Source organism: Solanum lycopersicum, chromosome 7, assembly GCF_036512215.1.
Source record: "Solanum lycopersicum chromosome 7, SLM_r2.1".
In the NCBI taxonomy this organism is placed as follows: Eukaryota; Viridiplantae; Streptophyta; class Magnoliopsida; order Solanales; family Solanaceae; genus Solanum; species Solanum lycopersicum.
The window spans coordinates 56,231,277-56,243,563 of NC_090806.1; the positions used below are offsets into that span (position 1 = coordinate 56,231,277).

A 12,287-nucleotide genomic window follows, 5' to 3' on the forward strand; every position below is an offset into this window, starting at 1 on the left:
GCTAAATTTGACAATCAGTTTCCCTCCTTTGGGTTTTGAAAGATTTACTAACATATTGTGGCTTTTAATGACAACAATGTCATCAAAGGGCCCTTGAGATGTTCAAACTTTCATTCAAATTACTACTAATGATGAATTAGCACCGTTTGATCACGTAAGATGAAATAATGACACGAAATTATTTGAGAAGTTTGATGTTTTTTTTTGGGATATGTAAATTGAATTTTTAATTTGTATTTTTTGTTCATGAACATAAAAGCTACATAAATTGTGTAAACTATCACCAACTTTTTAATATAATCGAAATCAAAAAGTTTATTATTACAACTTTAGTTAAATTAAAAAGTGAAATTGAACATGAGTGGTGGTAGTGTATTACTTTTTAATAAAATTGAACATGCTCAATACCATTAGTAATTATATCGTTATATAAATATTTTATCACTCTTTTGTTATTCTCGTAAATAAAAAATTATTCCATCTGTCCGTAATTTCTTGTTCACTTTTAAATTGACACACCTATTAAGAAAACAATCAATGATATAGAGAATTTACCATTTTACCCTTATTAATTATGAAGTGAATGAAAAGTTTTACATTTTTCAAAATAATCAATTATGTAATTGAGGGTATAAGAGGCAAAAAGAAATTGTCCTTTCTTGATTTATCAAAATGGAGAAATAATTAGGGATAACTATAAAATAAAAAGTGGACAAGTAATTGGGGATAGAGAGAGTATGTAGAATAAAATGATGGGTTTTTTTTTAAAAATAAAATATAAACTTATGGGTCAATTTTTATATTTAAAAAACGTTAAATCATGATATGAAATTTTCAAATCAAACTTAAGAATTTGATTTCATTCAAATCATGAGAAAATCGCATATTTAAACACTAATTTCATTTTTTTTCCTCATAATTTCAAATTACGAAATAAAATTATATATCTAAACACCAACTTTATGTCATAATTTCAAATAATGAAATGAAATAACATGTCAAACACTTAGCATCACCATGGTCTTGGAAGTTAGTGATTATCTCTCATAGAATAAGAAGTATATTGAAAAAAGAGTGAACACATGGACAATCAATCACCTTAAATAAATTTTATTTAGACACATAAATTATTAAAAAATATCAAATACGAATATTTTATCTCGTGTTTAGGTTGTCAACTAAAAATAATGAATAATTCGAATGTCTAAATAAGTTAAGTAAAGTTTAAAAGGTTGTTAATATATTATTACTTGTGTTTATCTTTCATTCTGAACCTATTTTATTTTAAATGGTAGCTCATCTGTTCCTTAAGAAACTAGATAAGCTTGTCATTATATTCTTATGTAATGTTCTCTTGAAGTCAAATTTTCAATAAATGAACCTGAACTAACATATTTTGATTAATTAATTTGACAAATAAATATGAATTAATTATTTTATTTTTCCTATGTTGGTCAAATACATACTTTCAAGGCTAATAACTCTCAAGGGTAAACTAAGTGTCATTTGTGCATTGATTTTGTGAAAATACTAGTTTTAAATAACATGTATTTTTAGTAAGGACGACATGTAAATAGTACTTCCTCAGTTCACTTTTAATTATTATAGTTTCTTTTTTTAGAGTCAAACTATAATAATTTGATTAATATTTTAAGATGTATTTTTTCATCATATTGATATGTAAAAATTTAGAATTATAAATATTTTTCGTATTGTTTTTGAATATCTAAATTTTTTGTTTAAAATATCGAATTAATGTGATCTAATTAATTTTGTAAATTAGTCAATTTAACTTTAAAAAACGCAGCGTAACAATTAAAAAGTAGTAAGAGAATACTTTCTTCTTATGATCAAATTGCACCTACTTGAATTAGTTTACAAGATGACTTGCTATACAACCGTAATCACGAGTACCATATGATAAAATGTTTATCAAATGTCAGATATCTCGACAGCCACAAGTACAAGTTTCATATTTTGATATTTTGGGTTCTAATTTAGAACATATTTCTCCAAGATGGAGAGGACAAAAGAAGACTTGAAAACAACACAAATTACTATTGCTCCATAAATAGCGTTTCATTCTAAGGTTTCTTGGGAAATATATGATTCAAGTTAGCAAAATCTTTCATGGTCGAAAACGCCACCATTTCAATTGAGGCTTCTTCAAATATATTTCTATGTAACCAAAATGAGCAATGAAAAACCAAAATTTACAAATCCTATTTTTTGTACATCAAACAACTAAGAAAAGGTGAAATTAAAGAACCTAGAAACTGCAATCTATACCACAGGATTTGGGATAAGTTGCCGTTTTCATCATTTCACAAGAGATATTCTACCCTCGAAAAGCACATTGTGTGCTGTTGGCTGTATAAGCTCCCAACTCCTTTTCTTCCTGCATATTCTAGTTCAATACTTTCAGTGAGAAGCAGTATTATGTGAATCAAACTTGAATACATTGGAAAATAAGAAGATGAAGAAGAAAAAAACATGAATACTCAACCATTCATGAGTAGATTAAGCACTCAATTGCTACGCAGCACCATGGAAACGGTTCATGAGTACTACTGCTAGCAACTATGCTAGAGTAGTTAGTAAAATAGGTCTAAAAAGGTTGAAGAAACAAACAACTTGGCTTGAACCATGTCTAAGAAGTGGCAGCTAGGCATCTCCTAATCGTGAAAAATGAAGGTTCAGTATAAGTGATTACGTGAGAAATTGGATTATCGATCGAGCTGAAACAAATTGAACACCTTAAGGATCATCTCTCTTTAAAGAAATAGGTAATATTGATGTCGCCAATTCTCACAAAAAAGAAGAAGGTAATAATGATTTTAGCATTGCAAATTTTGAACAAACAAAATACTCTAACAGTCAACCAAAGTCAATAAAACATTGATGTTTATAGAACTCCCTCCTTCAACTTCCCACCCTGACATAACAAAGTATAGAAATATGCAAAGATGCTTTTTTCTTTTAATGCAAAGATGTTTCTACGATGAAAAAGAACGTAGATTCAGCATCTTATCCATGGAATGAAATTATTAGTTAGCTACAACTTAGAAGAACTTTGGGTGACACAACATGTTGTTAATCAAAGGAAGCACTACCTAATACCAACTTAGTTGATGAAGTCCTACTAGTCTTTAAAACTTAATAACGATATCAGTTTTCTTAGGCCGACAGACCCTCTATAACCGATAAAAAGACAACCAAGCCTTTTATAGACCAATCACGGACTCGTACAAAGAATAAAAAACCAATAAACAGATCACAATGTAACAGGAAAGAGGGGAGGTTGGGGTGCCCTATACTCCAAGATAAATTAGGCAGCATAAACTAGTAACATACCAAGTGATCATTATGGTTATTGGCTAAAAATGGCCTCAACTCTATCCAGTGATGCTTGTAATCGTCCAGAGTTCATATTGAACAATGGTTCACCAGTGCCCACTGCCCTGCAAATGGAAAATCCAAAATCCGGACCATCAATCTCTAGAGCAGCACGCACCATCAAGTTTAAGTCACTTTTAATTTCAAAGCACCATGGGTACAAAGTTTAGTGATCTCTTACAAAGAAAAAGGCATATCAAGATGAAAAAGCTTACCCAGTAATTTCAGGAAGAACATAGTCTGCTCTCCACCCAAAACGAAAATCCACACCAGGACATAACCCAAGTGACGTCTTATTCCGGATCCTGGAGACACCATCTCCACCCCAACAAGTCGTAAGCTTCCATTTCCAACCAGTTGCTTGCAACTGAAAATTGTGTCCTATCCCAACCTGATAATACTTGACATTAGAACCAACACAATTTGGACAGATAATGGCAAACAAATTAGTTGGTGGAAGAGAAAAGAAAGGTAAACCTGAAGATTCAGAAATTTTGTAACTGGGATCTTCTTTGATAGAAGGCGTACTTCATGATGCAATGGCTCACATATGAATTTCCATCGACGTTCAGGAGCTAAAGGCTTCAAAACCAATTTTGCTAGATATTCATTGCTTGGATTGTTGTAAAACTGTTGAATTGGTGTCCAAATGTTCAGAAAACTAGTGAAAACTGAAAATGCTAATATTGACACTAGTTTTAATGCTGTGAGACTATATCATCTATGGTGATTCCATAATTAACCACAGTACTGTTGCAGAAAATTCATATGCAGAATTTACATTTCACAGTTGTGATCGTTTTTAACATCCAGCCCCAGGAATATGGCACTGCTCTAATGCTAGAACCCTTCACCTTCAACTATGATCCTAGGGGTTCATGTAACCAAGCAGAGCAGTGAGAGAAACCACTGCTGCCCCCTAAAGTTTCAGAGGGATGATTTTTTTTTAACTATAGTGTCCAGGCCAACTTGAGTGCGCCTCAGCTAATTCCACTGGATAACTACACCTCCACCAACAAAAAGTACTAGATAACTTTATCCATCAAAACTAGGACCAGTGGGAAAGAAATCACGATGTGTTTTGTCTCTACATGGATTTCAATCTTAGACCTCCTGGTTCTGAACCCCTTCATCGACCACTAGGCCACACGTCGGATGCAAAGGGATGGTATCTATTGAAAAGAAAAAAACACATATATTATTTGCCTGTGATCTATACTGTACTATCACCTCAGTGGATTTTTTTCATTCAAAATACTAAAGAAGAAGAATTCCCGATGCTCTACTGAAACAATCAAGCCAGCTATCACAAAATTATATTCCTTAAAATGAGTAATTTGGACAATATCAACAACATTACAGGTATACTTCAATCAAGATTTCGTGAAGATCACATAAATCCGCTGAAGTGCGATTTTCAAAATGATCCAAAAATTGATAATCCACTCATTTTTTAGAACTATTTAAGTAACAAAACTAAACAAGAAAAAGTTAGTCAAGAAATTACACCTCCAAGTTAACGCCAACTCGAAAACCCTCAATTTCTTTTCTGAACTTGAGAAAAAGCTCTGAAGGCATCAAATTGACGCTGTAAAGGTCCTCCCATGATGTGGGTTCTTCTCTACTTGGGCCACCACCCTCCATTTTTAGACCTAAAAGATGAATTCAAACTGCAATACGCCAAACATTGTTCAAAATCGAGAAATTACAAATTTGAATAGTCCGTTTATGCCTAAATTCATATATAATTGTGCAAGGGTGCTTGAAATCAAGCAACTTCATACCTTGTGATTGTGAGGGATGAAGAAAATTGCTGAATAGTGTTTCAGAGACACTAGCAGCTTCTATCTGTCAACGAAGATACTAGATTGTAGTTAGGGAAAAGAGGGGAAAAAAATCTCAACTTTGATATATGGTTTAATTTTACTTTCGCATTTTAAATGAAGTTGTATTATTGGTCTCGTTATTAATTTTATTAAAATTATCTTTCATTAGATGAAATCTCCAAAATTGATTGGATTTTTTTTTAAAAAAAAACATATTTCCAATTCTTAACCAAATGACCCGCCCCATCAGGATAACACGATTAACTCAATGCCCTACCATTCCCATTTACCCATTTTCTCTTTGAATAGATAATTTCCTTTTCTCCCGAAATGGTCATGGAGACTATTGAGAAGGTGATTGTAAATCTTGGTGCATCTGATATTGATTCTCGACTAGAAGAATTGTTAATTGATGGTATTCTTTATGCCTTCCAAGAGCAAATCATGAATGACGATGCCAATGTGATGCTTAACGAATTTGGCATTGTTGTAAATGCCCTTGGCCAAAGAGTTAAGCCATACCTTCCTCACATTTGTGGTACTATAAAATGACGACTGAATAACAAGAGTACCAAGGTGAAATAATAAGCTGCATATTTGATATTCAAAATTGCAATAGTTATGAAGCGGCGTGGGAAAGAACAACTAATGGAGCATCCTGGTGTTAGTCTTGTACGAGTACTTGGGAGAAGAATACACAGGGGTTTTAGGATGTGTACTGGGTGGGGGCTCTCAAGTCTATTGTAAATGTTATTGGTATGACTAAAATGACTCCTTCAATTAAGGATTTGCTTCAATTAAGGATTCTGAAGAATCGTCATAAGAAAGTCCAGGAGAATTGTATTGACCTTGTTGGTCTTATTGCAGATCGTGATGCTAAATTTGTTATTGCAGGATGAGAATTTATTATTGAGCTTCTTGAGATGGGAAAAAAAATATGAAAAGAGAGAATATAAAACGTGAGGGAACTATTTTGGAGGAAAAATGAAAAATCATTTGCACTTTGCAAATGAAAAGTTATTTCTCCCATATCGGCAAAAGAAAGGGAAATTGTTGTTCTTATATAAAAAAAAAATTCATTTACTTTTTAAAGAGCTAAGAAGAAGGTGTCCCTTGGCGCCGTCGTGGTCGCTCGGCCTCGGATTTGGATGTGATAAATTTTTTGGACAAAATTTATTTAATCAATTTTTGTTAATCAAATAAATCCTGTTAATATTATCTCTTATAAACTTATTAAGAATGTTAGTTAATTAGTTAATTAATAGAATTAATTCGCCGGTAACGGTAACATTTCAAAAAGTTGTTACTCTTTCAACAAAATCGTTACTTTCCGAAAAGTCGTTATTTTTCTAACAGCCACATTACATTTTTCGAAAAGTTATTTTTTTTAAAAGACACAACTTTTTGGATAAACGGATCTGAACAAATTTTTCTAAATAAACACGTTTCTTGCTGAAAATGGCTATAAAAGGAAATTATTTTTCATTTTTTCAAACACTGAAATTTTCCTTCTATGTGTATATACATTTTTCTCTCAAAATCAAAGTGTTGATCGACTGAGTCTGTGTGACTTGTTGTTGTTCAAAAGTTCGCTGAAGTTAAAGAAGTTTGAGGTACCGCTATTTCTTTAACAGTACTATTTTGTTTTATCTTGGGAGAAATTAATCCATAGCCTCGGGTACAGTGAAAGGATTAAATTTCTTAAGGAGACACAATAGTTTCTCTGATCGAATTATTTTGTATTTTTTTTGCTTCATCTTTTTTCTGTTTCTGTTTATTGGATAACCTTATAAATACAGGTTGTTAGCATTTTCACTCTCATAAGATCAAAAGGGTATATATGGGCAATTTTTGTAACAATAAATGTATATATGATTATTTTGTAATGAGATATATATATATAACAAAACTAAGAGGTATATCAAATTCTTTTCCAATTTTAAAAATTACTTTGGGCCACTAGGCTTGATTTTTTAAAGAAAATTTCATATATGACAAACTTATTTGATTAAATAACATTATATGGGTATAGTTTACCTAATTACATTATATGGGTATAGTTTAGTTATTTTAGGTATCTTTAATTTTGTATATAAAGGTTTTTTTTTTATTTATACAATTCTATTTTAAAAAGTGGTTTGTAACTGAAGCATTAAATATGGTAACAATAAATTAAGATAATGCCACAATTTTAGGGAAACGTCCCTTTTTTTAAGCTAAACGTTCAAATTCAAAAAAGAAAAATCATACAGCAATTGAAACAAAAATATAATTTTTTTTTTTGCTCTTTGTGAAACTGAAGTTCAGCAATTTTTGCAATCGAATACAAGTAAGTTTTATTCGATGAAATTTCTTGTCTATTATTGCAATAACTATACAATGTTAAATTGAATTTAGAAATTGTGATCTGTTTTCGTTCGTTAGTGTGATGTGGTTTTTTATAAAAAAAAATTCAAAATATGATTTTGTTAAGCTGAAATTTTGTAATATACAATTATATGTAGTTCATGTAATTGTATATGTTATTCGCAGTATTTGTATATTTTGTAAGCCAAATATGTAATCAGTGTTCATAATTGTATACATTCAAAAAACATGTGTTTTATTTTTGATAGAATTATATACTATTGTAGATGTAGTGTTTGTATATTAAAAAGAATAATAGTATAAAATTTCTATGTCATATGATTTATTTTTGAAAAAAGTATATACTATTGTAGATGTAGTGTTTGTATATTAAAAAGAATAACAGTATGAAATTTCTATAATTTGATTGTATAAATATTGTTGTATTAATTGTATATATGATCTATTTGAATTATTTGATATATATATATATATATATATATATATATATATATATATATATATATATATATATATTCTTTTCATAAATGTACAGAATGGGCTCATTAGCTATTTTGGTTATGCATTCTGGAAAATGGGACGATACAAATAGTTACGTTAATTATACTATAGAGGGAGTAGTTTTTAAGGAACAGTCAACGTTTCTAATCATATATTCAAATTTTCCATCTGTATAACTAAGTCCAATTACTTTTTTATATATATATACAAAAAACAAAAATAACATACATGCAATATACTATATACAATTACTAAACATGGAATATACTATATACAATAGTTAATTTAATATTTTTTGTATATTGACAACTAATTAACCAAAAAATTGTATCTAACTTTGTGTTTTAAGACACTACCTCATGATTATGAAGTTCTTCAGATCCGACAACTTCAGAAGCATTTTCCTCCGATTCAATGTTTACAGCTTTCCTCTTTCTTCTTCATTGTACAATTTTAATGCCTCTAGCTTTGGCATTTTTAATAACTTGTTGAACTGCCATAGGGTCGTTTTTTTTCTTTGATCTCAGCTCTTCCATGGTTTGTTCTTGTATAACTTGTTTTGATTTTCCCAAAGATCCTACATTAACCTCAAAATCTTGAGTTAGCCCCATTGAAAAGGATGGTAAAATGTCAACAACATTGACATGCAAAGGACTACCTCTGGTAATCCTCAAAGATGAAGATGATTCATTCATTGTTTGACCAATTTTAGATCTATCAAGAAAAAAAATCGATTATTTCATCAAAATATATGAAAAAAATAATAAACATAACATATATACAAATTTTAAATAAGTAAAAAAAAAGAGGTAAACAACTAAAATTAAGGAGTACTTACGAAATTGACTTCAACTTTGGGAGACAGTAATCTAATTTTGGACAACAATTTGAAATTCAAAACCGGATAGCTGGAGTATTAAATGTAGGAGAAAACAATGTGAAAAAGGAGAGAGAAAATTAATTGTGAAAAGGAGAGAGAAAATTGTTTTGTGTATAAATTATATACAAAATTAGAAAATAAGATTTTTATACTATTGGTTACATAATAGGTTGTGAACCCCATTAATTATAGCAAAAAAAATAAACTATAACTATATAAGATAAATAAATTAAATTATACCCCTTATGATATAATTAGTTATGAATGTTTGCCATTTCATATAATTTTCCCTTTTTTTAATACCCCTCCCAAAAAAATAATTACTAAATAAAACACCTGAAAATTATTAGTACTGATTTTCTACTTTCAACACACGGTAAAATTTTATCCAAACCTAACAAAACAACGAATCAATTAAAAAAGATAGAAAAAATAATTAATAATTTTTAATCTCATCAATATCTCAATTTTGTTTTCCTTGAAAAAAGTTTTAAAACTAATAGCATATAATCCTCTAATTTTCTCCTAATTAGTTGGTATTCATTCCATAAATTTCTCCTATATTTTTGTTTCATCCTATTCTCTCCTTTTAAAATTCATAAATACTATTATAAGTACCCTTATTTTCTCTCTTATTTCTGCAAACTTCAGTACTTTATTGAATCCACTTCATTAACTTAATCAATTTATATATTATCTCAATTTTGTTTATCTTGAAAAAGGAGTTTTAAAACTAATAGATATAAACCTCTAATTTTGTCCTAATTAGTTGGTATTCTCCTAAGAGTTTTAAGTTTTTGTGTAATGTATAAAAATTTTTACACTATCAGGTAATTTTTAAGATAAACATGATAATTTAATTGAGTAATTAATTAAATATCTTTTTAAATATAATTATAATTACTATAATATAGTAAAGGTAAGTATTTTTTCTTCTCTAACCAAAATTAATTTATAATGATCGTCTTAATTAACAAAGTTTATTTCTTTTTCTACATCGTATTTTTTTTATTAGAAGTAATTTTTTAATGCCACAAATATTTTCTTATTTTTTTCGTTGTTTTTTCTTTTAAAATTTTAGCAAAGTCATGATCCGTAAATATAAGAAGAAGAATTTTTGAAAAGTAGCAATATTACGATATTCCAAATATCCTGAAGATAAAAATGTTGATAACAATATAACCACTAATACAAATATAATTATTATCCCTTAGAAAATTCACAAACAACTTGAAAACATGATTTAATTGAAAATAGTTGAAAAATTAATACAAGAGTAGAAGACACAAATGCTAAAAAATAGAACAAAAACATTAAAGAGATGAACCAAATAAAATCAGATTTAGAAAATCAAATAAACTTGGATAGTTAAGATGATAACTATGAATTAATTTTGGTTAGAAAATAAAAGGAGATTCAACTTTTCTTTGGTATATTTTACGGTAATTATAATTATATTCAAAAACATATTTTATTAATTATTTATTAAGTTACCTTGTTTATCACAAAAATTATCCGATAGTGTAGAAAATTTATACACTAACAGTGCACTAAACTTAAACTTGATTCATATATACTATTATAATTTATAAGTACCTTATTTTCTCTCTTATTTTTTCAAACGCCATTACTTAATTGAATCCACTCCATTAACTTAATCAATTTATATTTACCATATATTTATACACAAATCATACACCAAAACATTTTAGTATAAATAATTTGGTAATTGCTTTTTATGTAAATCAATTTGTATATCATATTTAAACACAATTCATACACAAACAATATTTTCAAAAACGTTTTTGGAGTGAGTCCTAGGGCAAGTTTCGGGGCGGGGCATATCAAAAACGTTTTGGGGAGTAAATTAAAAATGTAGATCCATAATGCGTAAGTTCTAAAATTTGAGGCATAAGCCCTGAACATAAAAACGTAAGTCTTAGGCGTAAAAATGTACGCTCGAGCGTTTTTAATTTTTTTTTTTGCTTTAAATCATATTTTTATTATTGGTGGTAATGATATTTCTCAAATAATAATGATAATCCTTTTTTCTTCATTATTGAATATTAATACTTATCTCACATAAAAATCATAATTCATTGAAAAGTTTGCTTTTGCTTATTTTATTAGTAACAAAACTACAAAATTAAATATACATGCGACTAGGCCTCGTAGATCCATGGGACTTAAGCTTCGTTTCTCGAGACTTACGCCTCGTCCCATACTGTATAAAATGTCTCGCCTCACACCTCTACCTTTTAAAACACTATACACAAATATATGTTCGTATATAATGAGAAATGAATTAGTTTGTATATCATATTATATGCCAATTTCATAAACTAATACATTTTATATATGACATGGTATAAAAAAGGAGCAAATAACATAAATTTTACTAGTTTAAGTGTTAATTAGTAATATTCAAGATAGTTTCAAATATTTTACGTATATCATATTTCATTGATTGATACAGATATCTTAATACAAAGAAGGATACATGTTTAATTAAGCATCGTAGCTAAAATTCTTATTTAAGGAGGAAATCACTCCTTTAACAACTTTTAGTATACCTAGTTTAACAACTTCTAAAAAAATTAATAAAAGAATCAATTTCTTCCATTTATTTTCGAGCAACAACAAAATGAACTACTTCTCTTTTCAGAATTTAATATTTGTTTCTCTGAATTTCGAGTCTATTTGTGTAGCACAACAGAATGGATAAACTACATATATGGGCCACAAAATTCAAAATGAAAAACTACATAATATGGCAAACTTCAATGTACATTTAAATAATATAGCTATAGTTTAATTTTTTTATGTTATATGACTATAACTATACATTAAATAGCAAATTTAATTATATATCAATAATCAGCTTTTTTATATTTAATATATATAAATAATAAATAGGAAAATTATTATTAAATTCATAATTAATTATGTATTCATACCTTCTCTTCATCAATATCCTTATATTACGGATTTTTTTGTATTTTTCCCCAATTCCTTCCAATTCAAGATCCTTTTGTATGACTATAGGAGTGATTTTTGTGGTTCAATTCATTATACTTATATTTATACTAATATTTGTGGTAAATCAAATGAATATTTATATTTAATAATATTTATATACATAGATTTTTGTATTGTAGTATTAATAAAATGTTGGTTTGTGAATACAAATATATTTGGATACATAAGTAATTTATCCAATTTAATTAGGCAATACAAGTATAGTTGGATACATCAATACTATATTTTTATAAATAAATACCTAAGTTAACGTCAAGCCTCAAGTATTATAGAAAACT

General features: G+C 28.4%; 1 protein-coding gene across 2 annotated transcripts; it reads right to left on the minus strand.

The window, feature by feature from the left end:
* Positions 1-2,038: 2,038 nt before the first annotated feature.
* Positions 2,039-6,097, minus strand: LOC101253605 (uncharacterized). 2 transcript variants are annotated; one of them, XM_004243663.5, is made up of 6 exons: positions 5,181-6,097; positions 4,906-5,066; positions 3,874-4,026; positions 3,612-3,787; positions 3,355-3,461; positions 2,039-2,398 (listed from the first exon to the last, which is right to left on the minus strand). In XM_004243663.5, the coding sequence occupies exons 2-5, from the start codon at positions 5,038-5,040 to the stop codon at positions 3,371-3,373; spliced, it is 555 nt and encodes a 184-aa protein (XP_004243711.1). In that variant the 5' UTR covers positions 5,041-5,066; positions 5,181-6,097; the 3' UTR covers positions 2,039-2,398; positions 3,355-3,370. The 2 variants fall into 2 exon arrangements, with proteins under 2 accessions (XP_004243711.1, XP_010324004.1); XM_010325702.4 differs by having other exon boundaries at positions 2,039-2,407; positions 5,181-5,361.
* Positions 6,098-12,287: the final 6,190 nt, after the last annotated feature.